This window comes from Rhinoraja longicauda, chromosome 16 (genome assembly GCF_053455715.1).
Source record: "Rhinoraja longicauda isolate Sanriku21f chromosome 16, sRhiLon1.1, whole genome shotgun sequence".
Lineage (NCBI taxonomy): Eukaryota > Metazoa > Chordata > Chondrichthyes > Rajiformes > Arhynchobatidae > Rhinoraja > Rhinoraja longicauda.
In genome coordinates this window covers 26,974,873-27,002,543 of record NC_135968.1, presented here as the reverse complement: position 1 = coordinate 27,002,543, position 27,671 = coordinate 26,974,873, and the positions used below count along the sequence as shown (strand labels likewise).

The 27,671-nt window shown below is 40.5% G+C and overlaps 1 protein-coding gene across 1 annotated transcript in view; it reads left to right on the top strand.

The window, feature by feature from the left end:
* Positions 1 to 10,248, top strand: part of trub1 (TruB pseudouridine (psi) synthase family member 1) — a 40,204-nt gene extending 29,956 nt beyond the window's left edge. Inside the window, exons 6-8 of the mRNA XM_078412834.1 lie at positions 3,283 to 3,422; positions 8,164 to 8,220; positions 8,339 to 10,248. Of these exons, the coding sequence (XP_078268960.1) occupies positions 3,283 to 3,422; positions 8,164 to 8,220; positions 8,339 to 8,544 (403 nt within the window). The 3' untranslated portion in view covers positions 8,545 to 10,248. The remainder of the gene's footprint in view (positions 1 to 3,282; positions 3,423 to 8,163; positions 8,221 to 8,338) is intronic.
* Positions 10,249 to 27,671: the final 17,423 nt, after the last annotated feature.

Here is a 27,671-nt window from a genome sequence, read left to right as displayed (position 1 = left end):
TACCAGCTGCGCCACTATGCCACCTACTAAATGTTTGTTGGTCTTTGGGTTTTTTCTGTAATAATTAAGCACGCTTTATGATTTTGAAAGGCTTAAGTGTAATTAATCACCAGTAAGTTTTATTAAATTTTCACCTGTAATTTTCTGCATGGACAGAGCACAGGCCATTCTAACATGTAACCCATGGCTGATATTAGTCACAATTTGAAGCCTGATCTTCATGGCTTGTTCACCTGTCAAGAAGGATCACGATTGACATATTTTCCTCAATCCCAAGAAAGGGACTGGTCTGATTGTGGATTTCACTAATGCAAAACATTCAGCAGAGCTTCCAGTCATACAGTGAGGAGGTCCCATGCCTGTGAATACCCTGCAATTGCCTGCAAAATGCTTTGCCCTTAGCATTGCCAACTGCAAAAGCTGAGAGAGTTGTTGAATAGTTTTAACATCTATTTTCTCTGTCATTCTAATATCTTATTAAAATTAAGCATTTAAAAATTGATGATAACATTTACTGTAAAAGCATAAATGAAACCCATAGCCAAATATTATTTTGTCATTTTTAAAATAGACATAAAGATGATGACAACTGTAATTTCTTGGGATTGTGAGCAATTTCTGTCATGTACTTTAACTGTTAAAACAGACGACTTGTAATTGTGCCTGGACCCCCTTTTTTCCCCCACTGCCTGCTAATCACTGAGTTTTGTGGTGCATTTAAAAGGTGTTTTTTTCAAGAATGATTGGTAATGATATACTGGGAAGTACAGGACAAGCTGGTGTATTTAGTTTACCATAAGAACTACACAAAAAGGATATTCTTCCTTTTGAGCTTCCTCTGCCATTCAATGCCTGATCCAGTTTCCCTTAAATCCACTTTCCTGCCCTATTCTCAGAAGTCTTGTTTACCTCACTGATTAAAATGGTACCTCAGCTTTGAATACATTCAAAGATTCAGGCTCTGCAACTTTCACGGACAAGGAATTCCAAAGTCACAACGCTGAGAGAAGAAATACTTCATCTCAGTCTTAATTGGCATCTCTTTAATCTGATACCATGTCCACTAGATGTACTCCCTTCCTCCCATGAGGGAAACATCCTCCCTTATGAGGGCGTGTATGGAAGTCCCTCTAAGAATTTTATAGGGTTCATTAAGATCTCTCATTCTATACTAGAATGAATATAGACTCAACCGTTTGAACCTTTCCTCATAAGGAATTCTCTTCATACACAGGATCATCCTAGTGAATGGAAATATAGACTTTCATAAATGAGCGTACCAAAACGGTTTATAGTGAACTACATGAGGTCTCATTAGTGTAGTGCGTATTGAAAGGTGGAGATTGACTGATTCTTGATTAGTAAAGGTGTCAGAGGTTATGGTGAGAAAGCAGGAGAATGGGGTTGAGAAGGAAAGATAGATCAGCCATGATTGAATGGTGTAGTAGACTTGATGGACCTAATTCTACTCCTATAATTTATGAACTTATTGCACAGTTATAGTTCAGATCCCTTGAAATTACAGCCAGCATTCCATTGGCCTTCCCAACTAACTGTTACCCTTCTTTGCAAGCTTTATGTTTCATGTACGGAAACCCCTAAATCCCTTTGTGCTGCAACTTTCTGTAGGGTTTTAAATTTAAATTTAATGCTAAAAATATGTTTTCAAAAGAAGGTGATGCTAGCACAATTATGGTAGAAGAAAGATGGTAGCAGTAGGTGTTACAATGAAAACTTTATTTTCATAATCTTCAGTCTTTTTAAGATTTGTAGGGTTGGGGAAAGATTGGAAAAGTCAAATGTGACATGCTTCATTTAAGAAAGGGTATAAGGTCATGGCAAGAAACTTTGGGCTGATCAGGAGATAAAATCAGAGAAATATAAACCAGGGGAAAAAATTAACAGGTACTCTAGGAGTTTGAATTAATTAAGGAGAACTAATGTGGATATGTTAAAAAAAGATCTTGTTTGACCAGCCAAATTACATTTTTTTGATGAAGAAACAGGTTTTCAGGGGAACTATGGATCTCATTATTCGAGATTTTAAAGAAAATATTTGGCAAAGTATCACAAGGCATGTTTGAAAAAGAAGATTTGTGGAAAAGATGAGTTGATGTCTGCATGAATAATTTTTTGGGGGTTAAGGCAAAAACAGAAGGTTGTGATGAATGATAAGTTTTAAGACTGGCGGATGGTGGATAACGGTGTACCCCTAGGGTCACGAATGCAGAGCAGGATTTTCAAACCTGAGGTATGGCAGTCATTGAAGATGATGCCAATCAGTGCAAAAATGGCAGATGGAATTTGAATACAGAGAAGTTGTTTTTTTGGCAAACGGTATGAGGAGAAGGAATATAAAGCTAATGACAGGTTTAATTGAAATAAACAAACAAAAGACGTTCCAAATGCTCACAGTACACATTCACACGAGTTGGATTTTAGGTTTTGTATGTGAGATACGGGGAAGATGTGAGGGAGACCAGCAAAAGTCAAGAGTGTTTTATTGTTATTTGTACTGACAATGAACGGACAATGAAACAGCTGCAGCTTAACAGGCTCATAACACAATAAGTATAAGAAAATAACTGCAGATGCTGGTACAAATCAATAACTCGCCAATCATATATAATCATACATAATAATCAAAAATACAATTAATTAATAACCGTAACACTAGGATCAATGTTTCTTTTATTGTCATGTGTGCACAGCACAGTGAAATTCTTTTGCATAACCCACAAAGGCACAGTCGCCATATTTTGGCACCATGTAAAAAGTAAAAGTCCAAAGTCCAGTCCACATGCTGGAAATACTGGAGCACCCCTGATCCAGATAAACCCAGGTAAACCCCAGGCTGCTGCAGGCCCCCGACCTGACTATCCTCTCCTCGCCCGACCGCCTCTGTGACCCGGGAGGTGCCTCCTGCAGCCGACCTTGAAGGTGCCGCAAGCAATGCGCCAGCCCCTGTCCTACCGATCCACTCCTCATAGTGAACATTGAAAAGCTAAAGAGACCCGGATGCTGTTTAGGAAGCTGTGTTAGAGGCTTTGCTTAGTGTAGTACTGGGCTTCATGCCAGTTCTCTTGGCAACTGAAGCAAAGAAACTAACCTAATCTGAGTCTGTGGATGTAATTTGCAGTGCAAATTATACTTTCATTCAATAAAATGCTTCTTTAGCATTTGGTTGTTAATGAATCTTCTCAGAACCTTTCGGGAATTGCATAGATCCCTTTACCTTTTGCAGAGCCACTTTAATAATTCATTTTATATTTTTCTTTTCAGATATTCTGCCTTGAAACAAAACGGGCAAAGGCTATCCTGTTTGATGAAGAAAGGAGAAGCTGTTGAGTCTAAACCTGCAAGATCTGTCATGGTGTATGATCTTTCTGTACAGGATTACAGTCCTCCTCACTTTACTCTAAGTAAGCAAATTAATTTGTTCATTATCTCAATAATAGTTGCTCTCATTGTTTTATATTAATGGTCAGGTAGTCTACTTAGTAAAGTTAAAATATTCCCTCCAAACCTTGTGCAGAAAACATTGTACATCAGATAAAAACTGCTATATATTATCACAAAAGGCTTTCCAAGAACATGTTGATACATTATCTCATGTGTTTCAAATATATCTGCATCACAATTGTTCCTTGTAACAAGACACTTCGAGAGTGCAATTTCAATACCTACAGTTCATTCTTACAGAGAGTTTCACTTAAGCTGGGTAGTATGTAATTCATTAAATGTGGCAATAATAGCTGCAGATATAGCGGCACGGTGGCGCAGTGGTAGAGATGCTGCCTTACAGCGCCAGAGACCGGGATTCGATCCTGAACACAGGTGCTGTCTATTCAAAGTTTGTACGTTCTCCGTGTGCCTGCTGGGGTTTTCTCCGGGGGCTCCAGTTTACTCCACACTCCAAACACGTACAGGATTGTAGGTTTATTGGCTTCTGCAAAATTGCAAATTGTCCCTCGTGTGTAGGACAGTGCTAATGTACGGAGTGATCACTGGTTGGCTCAGACTCAGTGGGCCAAATGTCCTGTATCCACGCTGTGTCTCTAAAGTAAAAGATGTACTCATCGGCTGGAATAAAAGGCATTAATATTGTAATTTTACTGGGGGGTTTTTCTGTTCCTTCGGCACCTAACCAGTGAGATAGCAGATTAAAGGGATGAGAAAGAATATAAACATTGATACAATTGTGTAGGAACAGTGGGATCTGGGAATTAATGCGTGAAGATGAGATCTTGAGCTTCAAAACTGAATACAGAAGTAGGGGAAACAAAAATAACTGCAGATGCTGAAAATCTGAAATACTCAGCAGATCCGTCTTCATTTGTGGGAAGAAAAACAGCGCTTATGTTTCAGGTCAAAGACTGTTCACTGCTTGACGCTGCTGAGCGTTTCCAGCATTTTCTCAAATTATGTTGAACTTTTATCAAGCTCTGGTTATATCACAGATAGAATATTGTGCCTGGTACTGGTACTAGAAAGGACATGATCGTCATTAGGGGGTGCTGAGGAGATTTAGTGGAATGGTCCCAGAGATGAGGGATCATTTTTGCCACAAGGTTAGGTTGGAAAAGCATGAGAAGTGGTTCTTGGAGTAGAAAAAATTTAGGGTGATTTAATTGAAGTGTAGTGACAGTGACAAGGTTTGCTAATTAACCAAAAACGAAACTGGAACCAAGCACATAAATACAAGAGGAAGTCAGAGGTTAGGTATCCTGCAATTGACTCACCACCTGATACCTCATGACAGAAAGCTTCCCACTTGGCTGAATACATGTGGCTCCAGCAACAGTGAAGGAAATCGGAACAGTCTAGGGGGGGAAGAAAAACAGCCTCCTTTATTGGCAACCCATCTAGCACCAAACATTAATTCCAGCTGCCTATCATTCTCTGTGCCTGCAATGTGTACCATCTACAGAAGGCACTGCAGTTACTCACCCAGCCTATTCCAACAGCATTTCCCTAATCTGCAACTGCTATCACCAAAGACCAAAGCCAGGAGGCACGTGTGAAAGCTGCACATTTCACTGGTCTGCAACTTGCACACCAAACTGATTTTGAAATATATCGCTGTTCCTTCATCATGGCTAGGTCTACATTATGTAATCCTCTAACAAGAATGTGCGAGTAATTTCACAAATGCACTACAGTGGTTTAAGACGATGCCTCACCATCAATTTCAAGATATCAGGAAGAGATAGGCAAAAAAAAATGTACTTGCCAGCAATGCCGACATCCTCAAATAACGAATGTATTTAATAAAAGAATAAATAGAATTCAGCACACACTTATAATTGTTCCTTTACTTTTTCGGTCTAAACCATGGGATTTAATGGCTGTTCTTCAAATACTCCCCCAGTGAAGCACCCTCCACTTGGAAAAAATCATTTCTCGGAATTAGGTTCACCACCTGTTTCCATAGGCAGGAAATATGCACCCTTTCCCATTCATATTGCTACTGTTCCAGTCTTTAGTAGGATAACCGAAGATCCCCCATTATTATTACTGCAGTAGTTCTCACATCGATTTGTAATTTGTATGATCATGACTTCCTAATTATTTTGTGATCTGGCAGCCAATGTAGATCAATCAGGATGCCTGGGGAAAATGGATTCAAGGACAGTTCAAATTAACTTACCAGTAGCTGTAGATTGGGTGAGATCAAAATGATGCAATATCTAAGGTCAGAAACCACCCTTGAGAGTGAGGAAATCGTTATGTCACAGTAAAAGTGGCCTGAATGAGTACTTGGGCAACAAGCGAGCTGAAGTATTTGCAGGGAAATGTTCCATTGTATTTTCTCCGAATTATTTTATCATGAAAACAAAGTGATGTGTTGGAATTGAAATCGCAAGGTGATCAATCCATTTATTTTTTGCTATTCATTTGAAATGTACCTCTGAATTTAATTTATTTCCCTTCATTTCTCCTTGACTCGTCCTCTCTGTTAATTCCACTTCATTCTCACTTGACCTTATTCTCACTAAACTTCATGTTGTTTCCTTTAATACCAGTTGACGCTTAAGTGGTCCCCTTTTGTCAGATGCTTTTGAAATCTACTCCGTCCACTGACTATGAAATATCCATGAGCACATCTCCACACTAATTCCCTTTTTCCCCTCATGTCGCAATTAACTCTTCCCACCTTCCCGATTTTCCTGCATCAGAGGCAATTTGCAATTGCAAATTACACGACAACTGCTGACAGAAGTTGCCAAGGTCAGAATTGATCAGCTTCATTGGAGTTGTGAGGCTCATCACTGCACCTTTGTGCCACCCATATCAAATGTCTTTCCCCAAAATGATGTTTTATGTTCATCCTTGGATTGTTTTTGCACTGAATAAAGAGTTTAAAAATACAGAGATGTCTCAATTGTACAGGGTGTTGGCGATGAATCGCCTGGAATACTGTGTACAGTTTTGGTCCCCTTACCTAAAATTAAGTATAGTATCATTGGAGGCAATACAAAGGTCACTTGCTGAGATGCGAGGTTTATGCAACCAAAGGAGACTAGATAGTTTGACCAGGTATTCCTTAAAGTTTAGAAAAACGATTGGTGACCTTGTTTAAACATATAAGATCCTAATGGGACTTGACAAAGCAGTCTGGCAAGGTTAGGAGACAATGAATGAATGAATAAGTTTATTGGCCAAGTATGCATATACAAGGAATGTGCCTTGGTGCTTCACTCACAAATGACAACACAAACATACAGTTAACAATTAAGAATAAAGCATAACCACAGCAAAACAATAAGGATACAACATTACGGTCTAAACATGTGGGTGAAAATAAACCAAAGCAAAAAAGAGACTACAGACTTTGGTTATTGAGTAGAACTATCACTCGTGCTGTTTTTATGTCTGGCTGTGACTGCTTTGACAGTCCGGAGTCGCCTTCCAGAGGGAAGTGCTTCGAAGAGTTTGTGGCCAGGGTGAGAGGGGTCAGAGATGATCTTGCCCGCTCGCTTCCTGGCCCTTGCAGTGTACAGTTCGTTAATGGGGTGAAGGTTGCAGCCAACAACTTTCTCAGCTGTGCAAACGATCCGTTGCAGCCTCTGGATGTCGTGCTTGGTGGCTGAGCCAAACCAGACCATGATGGAGAAGGTGAGGACGGACTCAATAATAGCAGTATAGAATTGGACCATCATTGCCTGTGGCAGATTGTGTTTCTTCAGTTGCCGCAGAAGGTACATCCTCTGTTGGGACTTTTTGACTGTGAAGTCGATGGTGGCCCCCCATTTAAGGTCCCTGGAGACGATGGTTCCAAGGAACTTAAATGACTCCACAGATGTGACTATGGTGTTGTTGATGGTGAGTGGGGGGAGAGGAGGGGGAGCTCTTCGAAAGTCTACAATTAGTTCCACTGTCTTGAGAGCATTGAGCTCCAGGTTGTTGCGATGGCACCAGGACGCCAGCTGTGTCACTTCCCCTCTGTAGGCAGATTCCTCCCCATCCTGGATCAGTCCAATCAGGGTAGTGTCATCCGCAAACTGGAGGAGCTTGACAGAGGAGTCTGTGAAGGTGCAGTCGTTGGTGTAGAGAGAGTAAAGGAGAGGGGAGAGTATGCAGCCTTGCGGAGCTCCTATGCTGAGGGTCTGTGGGTCCAAGATGTGCTTTCCCAGCCTCACATGCTGCTTCCTGTCCGTCAGGAAGTTGATGATCCACTGACAGAGGGGTTCAGGCACAGTCAGCTGGGAGAGTTTGTAGTGTAGTAGCTCTGGCACAATGGTGTTAAAAGCAGAGCTAAAGTCCACAAACAGAATCCTGGCATGATAAGATAAAAAGCTGGTCATTTAAAACTGAGATAAGCAGAATTTATTTTCTCACAGATTGTTGTGAATCTCTGGAATACCCTGCCCTGGAAAGTGGTGAAAGCCGGTGGAAGTATGTAAAGTCAAGATGGATAAATGTCAATAGATTGAGAAATAGAAGGGTATGGGGAAAAAAGGCATCGAAGAGGCGTTGAGGCCAGCATAGATCAGCCATGATTGGGGTTGGCTTGAAAACCCTGATGGTCTATTCTTGTTATTATCTGGTGTTCTTGTATCCTGTTAAATCATTCAAACTGCTGATACTATGGTTACATGATAAAAATAGAAAGAATTAAGGATGTTTTATGCTCCATGGAATGGTGTGCATGTATTTCAGATATTGAATGTGGAGGTGGCTTTTACGTCCGTAGTTTGGTGAATGACGTTGGCAAAGGTAGGAAGAAATAACAAATTTATCTTAAATTCAAACCGAACATTCAACATTTTGTCTTTGGTAGTATTGTTTTCAAAATTTAGTATCCTGTCTAACACAAGTATTGTTTTTTTGCAAGATCTTTCTACGTGTGCCCATGTTAAAGAATTGATCAGGACCAAACAAGGACCTTTCACATTGCATGAACATGCACTTCAGGAAGAGAAGTGGACAATTGATGAAGTAGTAAAAGCCATTAAAAACTGTACACAATTAGTACCATCTGAAGGAGGATGTAAGAAATTGAAGACTGAAATCTCTGAACAAGAAAAAGAAATTGATTGACAGCACAGGGCATTTCTCGATGAGGACAATAAAGACTTGCAGTGCATTTCCTGTCAAGTTGCCAAGCAGGAGATATGGCATCCAAATTTGCACAACCATGGTCTGCAAACTGTAATATAATGGTAGCTAAATGCTCTTGATTGTTTGAGGGATAAATGTTGGTCAGAGACATGTAATCAACTAATGAATTAAACATTCAGTACACATTCTGTTCACAAAACTAATTTTATAAATGGGTACATTTTTTCATTGCTGTTCATTGGTCATTAAATAATCCTGGAAGTAATTCGTATTTTACCAGAATATACAGAATAATTTTCTGATTTTTTGTATCTCAGGTGTGAGATGTGCGTTGCAATCACTTTTTCATCACTTATCAATAATGATCCCGATAAATGACCCCTTCAGCTAATTTATTGCTACATGATATATCATGAATTTTAAAACATTAAATTTAGAACATTCAGATTATTACTTTTGTTACTATTAATCATTATTACATAAAATAAAACTAGTTTATTTTTGTCTAAAATTTAAAAATGTAACAATAATGTGTGCAACTGCAATTCAAAGCACTGGCTATGTTAGCAGCTGAACATCAGATTTATGTTCCAGAGCTCAAAGTACCTTTGGAAATTTTTTCAACATTCAAGAAATCGAAAGATTTGTGAAAGATTTTCTTTAGTTTTTCAAAGTTGCCTGAAAATGTTCAGCACTACAATAGCTTCTATGATATTGATAGTTACGTAATTCAGTCTGACCATTCAATATTTTTAAATTCATTGAAATAAATCTACTGTTAATGCAGAAAGCAAGCATCAGCTCAGCCAAATTGGGTTTCTTATAACTTGTGTATATCTACTTCATACAAGAATGATTATTTTTTAATTAACAGCTGAAAATGCTTGAGCAATACATGAATGTTATAATTGTTGATAAGCTTAAATATTATTATAAGTGTGCAAGGTGATCTAACTTCTGGACTAAAACAAATGTTTGGCATTTATTAACATTTATTGATAATCTATGAAGAAAAAGCATAGTAGTATAATAAATCAGATCAGTTAAAACCTACTTTCATAATGGAATGAGAAATTTCTAATTAAGTTATATTGTTTGCCTATGATGTCTTCTACAAATTGTCATGAGATACAACCAGTGAGTTACCTGGCTGCAAACCATAGCACATCTCCAGTTGCCACTGTGCAAAAGACCTGTCTTTCTATAAGGTCAAGCCATGATCCAGAAAAGTCATGTGTTGTTTGATCAGAGGTTGCAATGAGAGGTCATGGTGTGCCTGACATATCCAGGTAGGATGATCTGACTTCCTGAAGAATGGTTTATTTCTGCAACAGTAAGTATATTCTGTACTTTCAGTGACTGCCTGCCTGTGTTTTCAGCATCTCTTGCCAGTAGTTACATGGTTTTGTCAAGCAGTGTCTGATGAGAATGGAATTGAAATTGTTTGAGAGATGAAATGGGCTAAAAGCAATACTACTTCATCTGAGATGTGTGTCTTGTGAATGTCACGGATTCAAAATGAAGCTATTTTCAATTGCTTTAAAGATTTTAAACTGAAGAACTTTTGTATTTTATAATAAGCATACTGAATCTTGGATGTTAGAAGATATCATAATACTTTTATCTTTTGTGGTTAAGTATATTTTAATAATCAAATTTGTTCAAAAATAGTCATGCATGTGATCGGAAACTACTGTACAAATTGAAATATATCAATTGAGTAAACAGTTTCTTGTGATCTAGCTTAATGTTTCTTTCATTGAAATTTCTTATAGCAGTGATATATTTGTGCAAATCAGCTATTATTTTTAGTGTGTTTCTTCTATTTCCTATTTTAGAATCATCTACTTTCCCACTTAGATCCATGATCGAATAGTCATATTTCCACAGTTACTTTTGGGACATTATGATGTATCCTTTTATGAAATGGTATTAGTGCAAATTGAGAATGGTGTTAGCTTTTATTGGAAAGTCTGGCATATGAAGCAATTTGGCAATCATTGCAACTTCCCTGCTGTGCAATATACATTATAATAATTATTTGAATCTTGCTGATAGGTAAAATACTTGAAATCACTGCATATGAAAAAAAAAAGCAAAGTTATCTCTTTGAATTTCTTATTTTCCATCTGTCCTCAGATTTTTGTTGCTGTTTACGTCAAGCCCTGTCTCCTTACAGTTATTTTCCCCTTTGGCTATTATTTATGTCTGCAGGGTGATCTAACCATAGGAGCATCTTTAATCAGGCTAATCCTATTGTCACTTAATGCCCAGGCGTGCACACTTCAGCTGCTGCAGAAGAAGGAACCTGGCTGATTTAACCATTACACCCATCCTCCTCCCCATAGCCCAATGATCTTTGGTATGAGTCAGTCACAGCACCCCTGAGCCTTGGTAGGTGAACAGCAAGGCACAGATGGAGTTACTGAAGCAAGCAGCTGATATCCTATCTGTCTCAGCTGCGTGCTGAGCCATCAGATGTCTTTTTATTTAACCTGGGTTTATTATGCATTTTGGAAGTCATGTCTCTTTATTATTGCAGCTTTTCTGTTCATTGAGCAATGACAAATAGAAGAGAAAAGACTATCTTACATGAGTGTATGCAGAATTCCATTAAAGCACCACAAGCTCAGAAAAAATACCAACAACATTTTGTGCATGTTTGCATCTTCCATCTTGCAGATTTGTAATTAATTAAGGCAATTCATTAAGCAGTAGAGCTGCTGCCTCATAGCACCAGAGAACCGGGTTCAATCCTGACTTCGGGTGTTCTGTGCAAAGTTAGTGTGTTCTCCCTGTGACCACATAGCTTTTCTCCCGATGCTCCAGTTTCCTCCCACATTCCAAAGACGTGCAGGTTTGTAGGTTGATTGAGCTCTGTGAATTGCCCCAAGTGTGTAGAATGCAAATGTGGGATAACATTGAACTAGTGTACGGGTGAACAATGGTCGATGTGGACTTGGTGGTCCAAAAGGCCTGTTGCCACGCTGCATCTCTAAACTGTATCTCTACAGTAAATTAGATCTTGTTTTACTTAAACTCTCTTTCTCTGTTATTATTTATAGCCACGTGATGATAAATTATTGAAACGATAAGTTGTCACTTGGGTAGCTAAATTACATCGCCAATGACAATAAATTTGCATTTTTCTAGCCTATTCATAACTTGTATCCCAAAACCCCTAAGTTTGACGTGATCCTGTCAAGTTATAGATCTTCTGCTTGAAGCTTTTTTTCCATATCCTTGTGGATTCCCTCATATAATACTGCAAAATGGATGATTAGAGAGACCTGAATGTTTGCAGACTTTCATGTGCCATTCCTTCTAAGTTGTGGATTCAAAACTGAATTGCAGGCTTTCTCCAATCTAGGGAGAGCTAGCCAATGGATAGAGAATTGGCTTAATGGAAGCAAGCAGAGGATGATGGTAGAAGGCTGTTTTTCGGACTGGAGGCCTGTGACTAATGCTGTGCCTCAGGGATCGGTTTGCTGTTTGTGATTTATGTCAATTATTTGGATGATAATGTACAAGTAAGTTTGAAGATGACACAAGAGTGGGTGGCATCATAGATAGCGAAGATGGTTATGTAAAATAGCTGCAGGATCTTGCTTTGTTGGGCAGGTGGACTGAGGAATGTTTAATGGAGTTCCATACTGATAAGTGTGAGGTGTTGCATTTTGTGAAGGCAAACCAGGGCAGGACCTTCACAGTGAATGGCAGGGATCTGGGGAGTTGTAAAGCAGAGGGAGCAAGGAGCGCAGGTACATAGTTTCTTGAAAGTAACATCATAGATAGATAGGGTCAAGAAGGCTTTCGGCACTTTGGTCATCAGTCAAAGAGTTTTGAATATAGAAATTGGAATGTTATGTTACAGTTGTACAAAACATTGGTGAGGTCACATTTGGAGTATTGTATTCCAGTTTGGTTACCCTGTTATAGGAAAGATGTTAAGTTCGAAAGGGTGCAAAGAAGATTTACATGCATGTTGCAGGACTTAAGGGCCTGAGCTAAAGGGAGAGCTTGAAAAGGCTAGGACTTTATTCCTTGGAGCACAGATGGATGAGGGGTGATCTTATAGAGGTGTTTCTGATCATGAGGGTAAATGCACAGAGACTTTTACTGGGAGTAAAGGGCCTGTCCCACTTAGGCAATTTTAAGGCGACTAGGCTGTCGCCGAACGTTTGCCGGGGTGTCGCGGGCATGATCGTGAGGAGTCTTCAATGAATCGTAGCGGATCTCGGCACATCGCGGAAAAAATTTCCAGATAGAAATTTATCGGCGACAGCTGGCTTGGTATCGTAGCTTATTGCGGCCGCTGTCGCCTACTGTCCCCAGGTTTGCTAGGTTGTCGCAGATGCATTTAGAAGCACGTAATATTAAATTAAGAAAAGGCATTTGAAGATACCAGAAGATAGTTTTGTTTAACCGATTTATTTACCGTCAGGACATTTGACCGGTAGATTGGAGGCGACAGTTTGACGGTCAGGTAAGCTTGAATTTTGCAATGTTTCCGAAGACGATGTAATCTCTTAGCCAGGTGCTAGTTTCACAAAAAAATAACTTGTATCGACCTGACTCGGCATTGTCGTAGGGTAAAAGAAATTTTTGGCGATCTGCTGCGACTTTGACAGTCGCCAGCAGTCGCCTTAAAAATCGCGTAACTGGGACAGGACTTAAGGGAATCAAGAACTAGACATAGCTTTAAGGTGCTATGTCTTTTGAGGGACAATGTTTTTACATCAAGTGTGGTGGGTATATGGAATGAGCTGCCAGAGGAGGTAGTTGAGGCAGGTATGATCAAAACATTTAAAAGACATTTGGACAGGTACACGGATAGGAAAGGTGTAGAAGAATTTGGGCCAAACGCAGGCAGGTGGGACTAGTGTAGATGGTGGATCTTGGTTGGCGTGGGAAAGTGGGCCGAAGGGCCTGTTTCCATGCTGTATGACTCTTGGACTCTCTGCCAATTACTGGGTACGTTTCATATGGATAAATGGGATATCACATCCACATCCAAGGATGTGGATGTGATATGCAGTCTAAACATGCAGTCAGAAAATAAAGTACATTGCCCCCAGAAGTGGCATTGTTTTTATTTAATACTACCAACTCCAATTAGCTTCAGCATGTTTATGGTATTTGTTTATTATTGTCACATGTGCCGAGATCCAATTAAAAACTTTACCTAAAAGGGACTGTAATTCAGATGCTTCAGTAATTCAATGGGTCAGACAGTATCTCTGGAGAACATGGATAGATGTCGTTTCGGATCGGGCTGAAGAAGGATCATGACCCGAAACGTAATCGACCCATGTTCTCCAGAGATGCTGCCTGACCCCCTGAATTTCTCCAGCACTTTGCTCTTTGTAAACTAGAATCTGCAGTTCTTTGTTTCTACGAAAACATTACCTAATTTATTTTGCTGTTGACTGTAAATTTGGTGCTGTCTCCGACTGTATATTAAAGAGAAATCAGTAAAATACTTACTATGTGACTTGACCCCTGAAACCTTCCATTTAAAATTGTATTAGATTTTACCCTTTGATCAGTTCAATCGCATGAATCCTCTGACGTGCAACTGGTTAAAATTTCAATCTCAAAGGAATAAGGCAATTTACAAAGCATTATCAAGATGTTAAAGAAGCTAGAATGCTGATTTTAATCAAATTGCTTGCCTTGAATTAATCTAAATTAATATATTAACACCGGTGAATAGGCTATTGAGATTTAGGATGGAGCTATTCATGCTAATTACACTTTTTTTAAACAGGAAGATTTTTCATCAGTTCTATTTTTACAGAAAATAAAACCTACATTGCAGGTGCAATGTGAGACCTGTAATTAAGCAACATCAAAAAATGATTGAAGTGCTTCCTCAAAACTATATTGAGAGTTCCGTAAACTCGGAGAATGATCAACAACGGCAAAGAATAATTTGTCAGGAAATAACTTGACATTTGATAAAAAAATAACCTAAATTTTGGCTGCATTTACAATTTTATCCATTTGTGACTCGTGTGTTATTGGTCTCAGAGTTCTCATCTGAAAACTGACTTCATGACACAGCTGCCCCTCACATGAAAGAATATCACACTGTATCCTGAACTTGCTTTTTTCCCCCAACATTCAATTTCTTCTATAACCTTTCAATTGATTGAATCAATTTCTGTCATCCATGCGAGCAAAATTATTTGGGAGTTGCACAACAAAATAGCTTACAAACCTGACCATCTGAGTGAGTTATTACTCATATGAGAGGTAATATTATCTCTGTACTTGGTTCAGTCCCTGGTTGTTCTGAAAGGTTACTGTTTAAATGCATTGCTCGGCACATTTTGTGACCTCTTTTACTCTATTCATGAAAACTATTTACTTCCTTTTCTGCGAGGAGCACTTTTGGTTTTCCACAGTTGACGTGGATAAAAGGTCGAGACTGCGGATGCAGAAATGTGGATAAAAGCACTAGCGCTTGGGATTCATCAACATTATTCTGCAAGGTGTGCAAAAAAAGAGATCAATTGCCACCATTTTAGCACATCAATGATGTTCTAGTTTGCAAGCTTTATTGTGAAACTTTGGTTTTCATCCATTAATCAGAAAAGAAGAAAATTGCCTGTGGCTAATGTGCTTTAAAATGGTGAGGATTCCTCTCTGTAGGATGCAAAGAAGGCAATGCATTACCTGGCTGAATTTATTGTCTGATTTCAATGCAGTGATCCAAGCGGCTGAATGGTCCCCGAAGGTTTCACTAAAATTAGATAAGCATACTAGCAGGTAGTAGCACTGTTCCAAATAAGTCATGATACTGCAGAAATAAGAATTCCAGATGCTGGTTTATACAAAAGACAGACACAAAGTCCAGGAGTAACACAGTGGGTCAGGCAGCAAGTCTCGAGAGCTCATCTGGTAACTGGAATCTCTTGCTGTCCTTTTTCTCCAGTGATGCTGCCTGACCCACTGAGTTAATCTTGCACTTTGTGTTTAAGTCATGATACTGGTTCTTCATTAAACTTGCGAGGAAGCCACAGTCATCCATTCACGTTCCACCCTCCTGCTTTATTCTTTCAGCGGCCATAGTAAAGCTACCCCAGTCCAGCATCCTCAATACTTTTGTGGTGCCAGACTGGCACATTTTTGAGGCTACCATTAATGCACTAACACATCTTTAAATCACTGGAAAATTTTAACCACAGTGTAAAATCTTAATAAAGTGATTTGAAGTGGTGCTGGTGCATTAAGCTGTATCCAATAGCCCCCAAAATATGTCAGGTGAGTTTAAAGGGACTGGTAAATGAAACCTAGTGAATTTTCTAAGGAGCATAGAGAAAGGATCCTGGTGAGTTTTTAAAAGGAGCATCTCCCTCTTGAGTTTAAAAGGAGTGCACGAAGTGGGGCCTCACTAGGTTTAAAGAGAACATGGAAACAGCCCCAATGAGTTTAAAAAGAGCCAGGGACCATGGGTTTGATGAATTTAAAGGGAACACTTGAGCCCTGAGCAATTTGCCAAACCATCAGTACCTTGGAACAATGGTTTTGCAGATTATTGGCGTTTTACTATAATTTCAAGTAATTGCATTTCAGTGATCACCAATGTTATTCCTGCATTGGCTAAATACCAAATTAAAAACTTCAAGTGAGCTGATTGAGTTACTGTTGAGCAGCATGGATAACCTATTTAAACTGGAAGAAAACTTATATTTTCTTTTTTTTAAACCTATTTTTGAAAGCCTAAAAGGTGTTGTAGTTGGAAACATTTGCAATAATTATTTTTTTTGAATAAGTTTATTTTTTTGCTTAAGTATAAAATCTCCAACATTTTGAGTATTGTTCTTTCATAAGAGCTTCCATGAGCAGTGATCATCTTGCTGTAGTTACAGCTGGGTTTTAATGCAATTCAGTGTTGCAGGTACTACCTGACTTGCAAAGTGGTAGGCAAAATACCAATGTTAGATATTTTGTCTCTGCACTCCGATTTAGACCTTGTTTTATGCATCTGAAAATGTTTCGTTTTAGTTTAGAGATAGAGCATGGAAAAATGCCCTTTGGCCCACTGAGCACACACCGACGATTGATCGCCCGTTTACACTAGCTCACTTGTGTGCTCACGTTATCTCACTTTTTCATCCACTCTCTACACGCTCGGGGCAATTTACAGAGGCCAATTAACCTACAACCTGCAAGTCCTTGGGATATGGGAGGAAACAAGAATACAAGGAGGAAACCTACACAGGGAAACTCCACACAGATAGCACCCGAGGTCAGGATTAAACTTGCGTCTCTAGTGTTGTGAGGCAGAGGCTTTGCCAGCTGTGTCACTATGCCGTTCCGGCTGTGTTGTGTTGAGAACCTGTCATATTTGTATGATGAACAATTTCAAGACAGCTATGATGCAACATTAATCACACTTTTTTACAGTTACATAGTTTACTAACCTTTTTTTTATACAGCACAACTTTGATAATAAGCCCCTGTATTACCTGTGTTATAAGACACCCATGTTATAAATTAAGTTTATATTGTCCTCATTGCCATCCTGCTGGACGATACCTGTCGTAGATCTGAAACTGCAATATAACAAGACGCTCTACATTGAGTTTGCGAAATAATAATACTGCATTGTTGAAGCAAGTTTGATAGTATCTAATTTATTCATTGTAGGCGGGAATATTTTCAAATAGGTCAATTTGTACATTAACAACAAATTTGACGAATGCACTTTTAGACTGCTGACATTTTACTAAGAGATGTATATTTTGCCCCATCAGTTTTTCTAATGGTTTAATTGGTATGGCAAGAAATCAGAAATTTAATTACGTTTACTTTTAAAAATATTTTTCATGATTCCATACATGCCAAGTCACTGCTTTTTACCATTGACCTCTGTTGAAATTTCAAGTTCATGGTCTCATCTCCCTCCTTTTCATGGGTATTTCTTCCTGAACCCATTATGTCAAACTGTGTTTAGTTTCTCTGATATGAACAGTTCTACATTCTGAAAGTCATTTGTTTTATGACACTGGTGAAGAGTATATTTGTAACTAGTAGTTAGTTACAAGCATTTTCTCCTGACCCTTTTAGAAAAGAGGTGGAACTTTACTTTCTGACATTTGGCAAGAGCCCTGAGCATTTAATATCTGCTGGCACTGAAATATGTACCTCTTTACTTTTACAAAATATAACGTTGTCATTTAATGGTGAGATAGATTTTCTTCTTTGGTGTTGAAGACATTGTAATTTAGAGTTAATGTGTCAGGTCAATATGCTTCATAACTAGAAGCAAATTCAGAACCAGGGAACTAAGTGGAGGTGAAAAAAACAAGGCCAATGTGGCTGTGCAGAGTGCTTTGGGTACTTTACATCCTCAGCATGAGATCAGCACTTTTAGGGGCTAATCACTCGTTTCATTTTCTCAAGACAACAAATGTTGGCAATAATTTCCTTGAAACTATATTTCGGCCGGGCACCATCTTGTACGTCTTCACTTTCTCTATTAAACACCTGCTCTGATCTATGGAGGGTCTCCCTTTATTTCATCCTTCCTTGCAATGGTCTGGGCCCTGTCTTCGATATCTGAATGCCTCCAATTCTGGCCTCTTGCATATTCCCCATTTTGTTTGCTCAATCTTTGATGGCTGTGCCTTCAAATGTCAAAGGCAAAAGCTCAAAATTCCCTCCATAAAGCTCTTGGGTTAATCTGTCTGCTTTTAAATGCCTCAAACACAGCTTTCTGTCCGACTATCCTCATAATGTTTGGTGGTGTATTTTCTCATTTTCTTCTTTTCCTCCTCTGCATGTTTATGTGGCAGAGCCACACAACCGCTTCATTGATACTTGCTGTGACCCCATCCTAAACGTTGCACATTGGTGGAGACCACTAATCTGTGGCACACCACCCATACTTTATATAGTCCCTTAATTCCACATTCTACAAGATTGTTCAGAGCATGCAGCTCTATTCTCAATCCTACCAAGATGAGTCTGTACATTAGAGTAGCTGGTGTTGGGTTGCTTGTAAAGTACTTGAGCTGAACATGGCTCATCCCACGTTTTGCAGTGGCCCACCATCAATATGATTTTGATTTTACTGCACACTATTGTAAGGGCCTATTATGCTCCTGGGTATTTGTGTTTCTTAACATGAATAATTAATATAAAGGCTGCTTCAGAATCTCATGAAGCAGGTAACCCCTTGGGTTTGTTGGACAACCAGAACAAGACCATGATTTGTCTGAGGAGAAAGGAACTGTAGATGCTGGTTTATACTGAAGATAGACACAAAGTGCTGGAGTAATTCAGCGGGTCAGCAGCATCTCTGGAGAAAAAAGGATGCATGACATTTTGAGTCGGGACCCTTTGACCCGAAACGTCACCCATCCTTTTTCTCCAGAGATGCTGCCTGACCTGCAAAGTTATCCAGCACTCTGTGTCTAACCACAATTTGTCTGTTGTCTTTTTATTCAGGGAAGAAGTGCTTCCAATTATACAGGAGCACACTTAAATAACCAATTACTATTCTCATTAAAACCAAACAAAAGAAAAACACATAGTACTGGAGGAACTCAGCAAGTCAGGCAGTATCTCTGGAGAGAACATGGAAATGCTATGTTGGGACCCTTCAGCCTATTAACATATGACATGAGCTTTGCTGGTTTGGCTGCTGCATCTTTATGCTTGATAGCATTTGACATCTGTTCATAATGTGGTGACATTTGGTCTCCACCAGTCCACTCACAGAATCAATATAAGCGTGAGAAATTTTGATAATGCTAACGTGAGGTACCTTGAATTGTTTACTCACTTACACAGCTAAATGTACTCTGACACGTGAATCGATCCTCCTTCACACACATATTGGCATGCACGAACATTGATTTCCTACCACCCAGTTAGGGGAAAAGGGACATTGTTTCTTTCATTGTCCTTCGTCGCAGCTCAGCTGTGTATTTTCAGCTTTTGATTCTGTAGACAGGTACAATAGCATCTCAGCATCTGGATCAGCAGACTCTGCTCAGGCCAGAAGGGTCCCGACCCAAAACATCACCTGTTCATGTTCTCCAGAGATGTTGCCTGAGCCGCTGAGTTACTTCAGCATTTTGTACCTGTTGCATCTGCAGTACCTTGTCTCTATATTCTCAGATTCGTTTTTTGACATCTACACCAGGATGCAATGAAATTCCTTGTTCGTATGAAGCTCATGGAGGTCACGGTATACATGTTAATGACTGATACAACCATAAATGCAACAACAAATGCAAAACAGCAGAATGGTATCAAGGTTATCGTGCAATCTGAAGTGGTTCAAAAACCCACCAAAGTTAAATAATGGAATAACTGAATGAGGTTGAGTTAAAAGTAAAAGTAGGTGGCAGCACCTCCAGGAAGAGGGCATGAAAAAGATGATTAGTTCATGACTCAAAGTCATGGAGAAATAGGTGTTCTTAAGTCTGGACGTCCAGGGCTTTCAAACTCCTGTATCTTCTCCCAGAAGATAGAACACAAAAAAGGGAATGGCCATTGTGACAGGCATCCTTGACGATACTTCCAGCCTTCTTGATGCAACACATTGTGAAGGTGGGCTGGATGGAAGGAAGTGACGAGCCTGTGATAGATTGGGCTGTGTTCACCACTCTGCAGGTTCAAGCAGTCAAGAGCAAAGCAGTTGTCATGCCAGACTAAGATGCATTTCAGAATGCTCCCAACAGAGCCTTCGTAGAAGTTTGGGAGAATCCTCATGGACATGCCGAATCTTCTTGGATGCATCAAAATAAGTAAATATGCTGACATGCTTCCTTTGTTATTTGCATTATTGTGAAGGGATGAGGTTACGTTGCTAGTGATATTGTAATTATGGATACCTAGGAACCTGAAGCTGTCAACCATTTCTCTAGCAGCACAGTTGATGAGGCCAGGGTTGTGTTCATCCCGCCCCTCCCCCTTGCTCAGATGAACAAACAATTCTCGTCTTTCTGACATTGAGGGCTCAAATGTTGTTCTGTTATAACCCATCTGTTGCTCTCGTTGTCCGGGAAAGGAAATCTGCCCTTACCCCGAGTCTACCTGATACATGGCTCCAACCACACTAATGTGGTTGACTAAACCGTCTCCTCAGATCAGCGGCAATTATAGATGGACAATAAACACCCACCCGTATTGTGGGTGGGTGTCAATTTATTGTTTGCTGAGGTACAAGCCTGGATTTATTCTGTTGTAGTGTGGGACTGAACAAATGCACACAATAGTGTCTGGAATCAAAGCATGTTAATGTTAAATAAAGTCTCTCCTCGAACTGAAAGCTGCCAACCAATGCAATGAAATATCTATTTTGCCAGTTCATTATGGCAGGATCACTCCACGAGGATAAAGCTCATCAAAAGGCACATTTAAAACAAAATGAATGATTCAACACAGAAGCCCTTGTATCCTTTTACATCTTAACCTTTGCTTTCTAAGATTAGTTACACTTCCTCGCTCTTTCCCCACAGCCCAGCAGTTATTTTCCTTGTTAGTTCTTAGTTGAAAGTTGTTATTAAATCTACTTCTGTCCTGTCAAGTAGTATCTTTCAGATCATAATACCAGCCTGCACAAAAGTATTCTCCGTGTCTTCTGCTTTTACTTCATTTGTTAAATGTGTGGCCTCTAGTTACCAACCACTGTCACAGGAAACCATTTCTTCTACATTCCATCAGATCATTTTATCAAAGAGATCTCAACCTCAGCAGATCTGAGCAGTGCAGCTATAAAGAATTTAGGAGCGAGCCCAAACATATCAATGAATGAATGATACTTTATTGTCACATCTACTTCGGTACAGTGAAATGCTTTATTTTGTATACAACCTGGTAAAATCATTGCAGACCTCACCTAGGCAGTAGACAAGTGTCGACATGTTTCTGGCGCTGACAAAGTTACAAAAGTTAATTGAACAGTCCTTCCTATCTTCCGCCAGCCGCCGCATGAGGCAGCAGGTGGCCCCCTACCGGGTCTCCCTTCATTTTTGGCGCCCCCCGCGTGTCCCCCATCTTTCACGACCACCCTCAGCCACCCCGCCAGGTCTCCCCTTTGTTATCGGTAGCCCCCACTGGGTAGCTATCTGCGGCTTTCCTCACTCTCACAAAATCAGTCGTTAAAGTGATGAGTATTTTAAGCAAAAGACCGTACAGATGATTTTATGTGCGAAAAAATAAACGGTCAAGATATTAACTCGGATATGGGATATATAGGTAAGTATATATAGATAATAGTTGATATGTTCACAGGAGTCAATGTGAAGTTGCAATAGTTGTTTCACAACAGTAAGGTACAGATTTGAGAACATTAACAGAAACTTGGCTGCAAATTGGACTGGAATGGAAAATAAACACTTTTCTTGCTTGAAATTGTTCAATGGACTTTTTAAAATTGAAATGATTGTTTTAATATCTCATTCATGGATGGCATCTCCGTCAATGCAAAATAGCCAGCCTTCAGTCTTAAAAATGTGCACAGGCCTCTTAATCCCATATTTTTCTGCGTCCTATAAAAGAGAATTGAGTTGAGCTTAGCACCCATAGGGAAGATTCAGATACAGCTGTATAAATGCCTATGCCATTTTTGTTTAACACCCCCAGAAGCAGAGGGCTTGGATTACTGCCACAATATCTTCCAGGGCCTCATGGGAACTATCCCAGGTTAATGTGAGAGATAAGAGATTGTTGGAGCCTTAGCAAAGATCCGTGTAATCTCTCTCACAGCAGGTGACGTGCCGGAGGACTGGAGAGCAGCTGATATCATGACTTAATTTAGGAAGGAAACTGGAGATAATCCAGGAAATGAGAGGCCAGTGAGCCTCACATCAGTGGTAGGGTAGCTATTCGGATTCTTTGGGAGACGATTTACTTGCAATTGGAAGAAAGAGGGATAATTAAGGACAGTCAGCATTGCTTTATCCATGGCAAGTCATGTCTTACTAAATTCATTGAGTTTTTTGAGGAGGTGATTGATGAGGGATGTTGTCTACATGGATTTTAGTAAGGTGTGTAGTAAAATCCCTCATGGTAGGCTGATCCAGGAGATTAAGATACCAAAACTGGTGGGGTTGTGGACAGTGAGGAAGGCTGTCAGAGGATACATGAGATTTAGATGAGTTACAGATATGCGCAGAGAAATAGCAGATGGGGTTCAGGCAAAGCAAGTGAAAGGTATTGCACTTTGGAGGTCGAATGAAAGGGGACAGTGTACATGAATGGCAAGACTGTTACCATATTGATGTAAGAGGGATTTAGGGGTCCAAGTACATAGCACTTGAAAAGGCAACACAAGTAGATAGAGTGGTAAAGAAAACATATAGTACACTTGCCTTCATCAGCCGAAGCATTGAGTATAAGATTCGGGAAATCATGTTGCGTCTTTATAACAATTAGGTTCTGCCGTATTTGCAGTATTGGGTGTAGTTTTGGTCACCCCATTTGCAGAAAGGACGTGGAGGCTTTAGAGATGATCCAGAAAATCTTTACCAGATTGCTGCCTGGATGAGAGGGTATTATCTATAAAGTGAGGATTGACAAGTTCGAATTGTTTTCTCTGAAGTGTTGGAGGTTGTGTGGAGAACTGAAGAACTATATTAAATTATTTTTTGTACAGACAGTCAGAAACTTTTTCCCAGGGTGAAAATGTTAAAAGCTGGACAGCATACCTTTAAGGTGAAAGAGTAAGTTTAAAATAATTGTGTAGGGCAAGTTTTTTTTTTACACAGAGAGTGGTGGATGCCTGGAACTAGCTGCCAGGGACGGTGGAGTTCAAGAGGCTTTTAGATAGGCACACGGATATGCAGGGAATGGAGAAATATGGTATGTGTGGAGGTAAAGGGGATTTAATTTGGCATCATGTTCAGCACAGATAACATGGGCCGAAGGGCAGTACTCTTCTATGTTCTAGATTGCATTGGTGTAGCCTGGTTGAGACAGGTCTGGCTGAACACTTAGAAAGGCCTGCCATTCATTACCCAAATGTATCAAAAGTATTCAAATGGAATTAATTCACTAAAACTCTTCTAATTTATTAATGCCAATTATATCATTTTTTTAAAAGGAGCTTCTAGTTGGAGTTGATCCCCTTGTCTCTGGTCCACACCCTGACAATTTCCAGTGAAATCTTTGGGGTCATGGTCTCTATGCCAGGTAAAGCTGGTGCAGGACCTGAGAACATTTTTGTTTTGGACCAAGACCCGAAACCCCACCCCATGCAGAGACCTGTGGTGAAACAAACTGACTGATTTGATGCTTTAAATCTGCTGGTCAGGCTTGGGATTCTGTATTTAGTGGATGTGAGGAAGTTCTAGATTGCCATTTAAACGGTTGAACACCAATTGTTAAGTTTTGAGCCGAATGCAATTGCAAGTGTGGTTTGACCCATTAAATCTATATATGCTACAATAGCAAACAGTGTGGCACAGGAATAGGCTCTTCAGTCCATAATGTCTGGTGAACATGATTCCAAGTTAAACTAATCTCATCTGCCTGCACGTGATCCATATCCCATGTGGATTGATAAGATGCATGCACACTGAAATAATATAAGGTGCATTTACATAAAATGACTGCCAAAGGTCACCGATAGAGAGTGAAAGAGTTCAGATTTTATGTTGAAGGAGTTTTTATGCGAGTGCTGATTATTTATTTCAGACTAACTTTGGAGAATTTCAGGTGATATAAAGTTAGCTGGAGATCCAAGGAACTGCAGATGGTGGTTTACAAAAAAAGACAGAGCGGTTAGGCAGCCTCTCTGGGGTCCCGAACTGAACCGTCGCCCATCCATGTTCTCCAGAGATGCTGCCTGACCCGTTGAGTTACTCCAACACTTTGTATCTTTAAAGTTATATCAAATTAAATCAACAAATTCTAAACCTACAATAAACAGTCAGAATGGAATGAAGTAGATCCTCTCAAAGTTATTTATCCACGGGATAGAAATTCTCAACTGTTACATCTAAACCAGGTTTGTTTTCTCAAAGGAAGAATGATTTGGTGAAGTGTTAGCTCCGTCATGTTAGTTTACCATGGACTCTTAATCTAAGTAAGCTCAGTTAATTATTTATTTTATTGGCACAAGAAAGCAAGCTCCACTCCTTTGAAAGGTTTGTTTCAAAGGTCCATTTAAAAAAAGTTTTTGGCTTCCTTTTCACCTGAGATAGAATACGCAGAAATATACAGTGGGAGAGAAGAGGGAGAGCCAATATGCAAGAACTATCAATGGAAACATTCTCGGGAAGGAAATCCTGTTTAAGATTAGAACCTGTTAACTCAGTGATTAATGATCCATAAAAGTGAAGCCAGATCTGTATTATGAACTGTGTTTTCAGTGTTGGGGTCGATTAAACTTCAGTCCGTGGAAATCTCTTCTGCTTGGGTCTGCTGTTATTTGAAATCAGTCAGCTTCTTGGTTTCCAGTTCCCTTCCGAATTCTACATCATCTGGGCTTGAGGATATATCACCATTTCTCCATTATCGATGGATCCAAATCCTGAAATTCTCTTCCCTTCAGGATTATGGAAGTACCTTCACCAGAAGGATGATAACAGTTGAAGAAAGTGGCTCACAGCATTTTAAAAAATATTGATACACAAAAAGCTGGAGTAATTTCAGGAATGGGCGACGTTTCGGGTCGAGACCCCTCTTCAGAGTAGTTAGGGATAAGGGAAATGAGAGATATAGACGATGATGTAGAGAGATAAAGAACAATGGATGAAAGATATGCATCAAGGTAACGATGATAAAGGAAGCAGGCCATTGTTAGCTGTTTATTGGGTGCAACTGGGAAGCTGGTGCAACTTGGGTGTGGGAAGGATAGAGAGAGAGGGAATGTCGGGGTTACTTGAAGTTAGAGAAATCATTAATCATATCACTGGGCTGTAAGCCGCCCAAGCGAAAAATGAGATGCTCTTCCTCCAATTTGCATTTAGCCTCACTCTGACAATGGAGCAGACCAAGGACGGAAAGGTCTGTGTGGGAATGGGAAGGAGAATTAAAGTGTTTAGCAACCGGAAGGTAGGTTCAGACGAACTGCGCGAAGGTGTTTAGCGAAACGATCGCCCAGTCTATGTTTGGTCTTGCCGATATGAGTCCACATCTTGAACAATGGATACAGTAGATGAGGTTGGAGTAGGTGCAAGTGAACCTCTGCCTAACCTGAAAGGACTGTCGGGGTCCCTGGACAGAGTCGGAGGTAAAAGGGCAGGTGTTGCATCTTCTGCGGTTGCAGAGGATACTTGGGGAGGGGGTGGTTTGGGTGGGAAGGGATGAGTTGAACAGGGAGCTGCGGAGGGAACGGTCTCTGCGGAAGGCGGAAAGGAGATGGAAGATGTGACTAGTGTTGGGATCCCGTTGGAGATGGCGAAAATTTTAGAGGATTATGTATGCGACGGCTGATGGGGTGGAAGGTAAGGACTAGTGGCACTGTCTCTGTTGCGACTAGGGGGAGCAAGAGCGGAGCTGCGGGGTACTGAGTAGACACGAGTGAGGGTCTCATCTATGATGGGAAAGGGGAACCCCGTTCCCTAAAGAATGAGGCCAGATATGGAATATCTTCCCTTAGGCGCAGATGGGGCATAGATGGAGGAATTGGGAGTAACGTATAGAGTCTTTGCAGGAAGCAGGGTGGGAAGAAGTGTAGTCGAGATAGTTGTGGGAGCCGGTGGGGAGAGAGGAGGGGAGAGAGAGGAGGGGAGAGAGAGGAGGGGGGAGAGAGAGAAAGGGGGAGTGGAGAGAGGGAGGGAGGGAGGGGGAGAGAGAGGGAGAGGCGAGAGAGAGAGAGAGAGAGAGAGGGGGAGGGGGGAGAGAGGGAGGGGCGAGAGAGAGAGAGGGGGAGGGGGGAGAGAGGGAGGGGGGGGAGAGAGAGGGAGGGGAGAGAGAGGGAACTGGAGGAGAGGGTGCTGCACCAATGCAGGAGTGGTTTGGGCCCAACGGGTCCACTGGGTCTAGTTAAACAATAGACACTTGCTGTGCCAGCAATATCTAGATCCCAAACAAATCACAAATAAAAAAGCTTTCATTCTCCAGAATTTCTATGAGATAGATGTAGTAACATTTGTGAAATTATAGTATTCATTACACATATCACTCTGTCACCCCATTATAGGAACAATGTGGAGTCTTTGGAAAGGGTGCAGAAGAGGTTTACCAGAATGCTGCCTGGATCAGAAGGTATTAACTGTATGGAAAAATAGGATGAACTTGAATTGTTTTCTCTCGAGCATCGACCTGATAGAATTTTCAAAAATTATGAGAGGCTTATGTAGGGTAGACAGTCAGAACCTTTTGCCCAGGATAGAAATATCAAAGACTGGAAGGCATAGCTTTAAGGTGCGAGGGGCAAAGTTTAAAGGTGTCCTAGTGCATCAGTCAATGAAAGGAAGCATGCAGGTTCAGCAGGCAGTGAAGAAAGCCAATGGAATGTTGGCCTTCGTAACAAGAGGAGTTGAGTATAGGAGCAAAGAGGTCCTTCTACAGTTGTACCGGGCCCTGGTGAGACCGCACCTGGAGTACTGTGTGCAGTTTTGGTCTCCAAATTTGAGGAAGGATATTCTTGCTATGGAGGGCGTGCAGCGTAGGTTCACTAGATTAATTCCCGGAATGGCGGGACTGTCGTATGTTGAAAGGCTGGAGCGATTGGGCTTGTATACACTGGAATTTAGAAGGATGAGGGGGGATCTTATTGAAACATATAAGATAATTAGGGGATTGGACACATTAGAGGCAGATAACATGTTCCCAATGTTGGGGGAGTCCAGAACAAGGGGCCACAGTTTGAGAATAAGGGGTAGGCCATTTAGAACGGAGATGAGGAAGAACTTTTTCAGTCAGAGGGTGGTGAAGGTGTGGAATTCTCTGCCTCAGAAGGCAGTGGAGGCCAGTTCGTTGGATGCTTTCAAGAGAGAGCTGGATAGAGCTCTTAAGGATAGCGGAGTGAGGGGGTATGGGGAGAAGGCAGGAACGGGGTACTGATTGATAGTGATCAGCCATGATCGCATTGAATGGCGGTGCTGGCTCGAAGGGCTGAATGGCCTACTCCTGCACCTATTGTCTATTGTCTATTGTCTATTGCAATATGCAGGGATAGTTTTTTTACACAG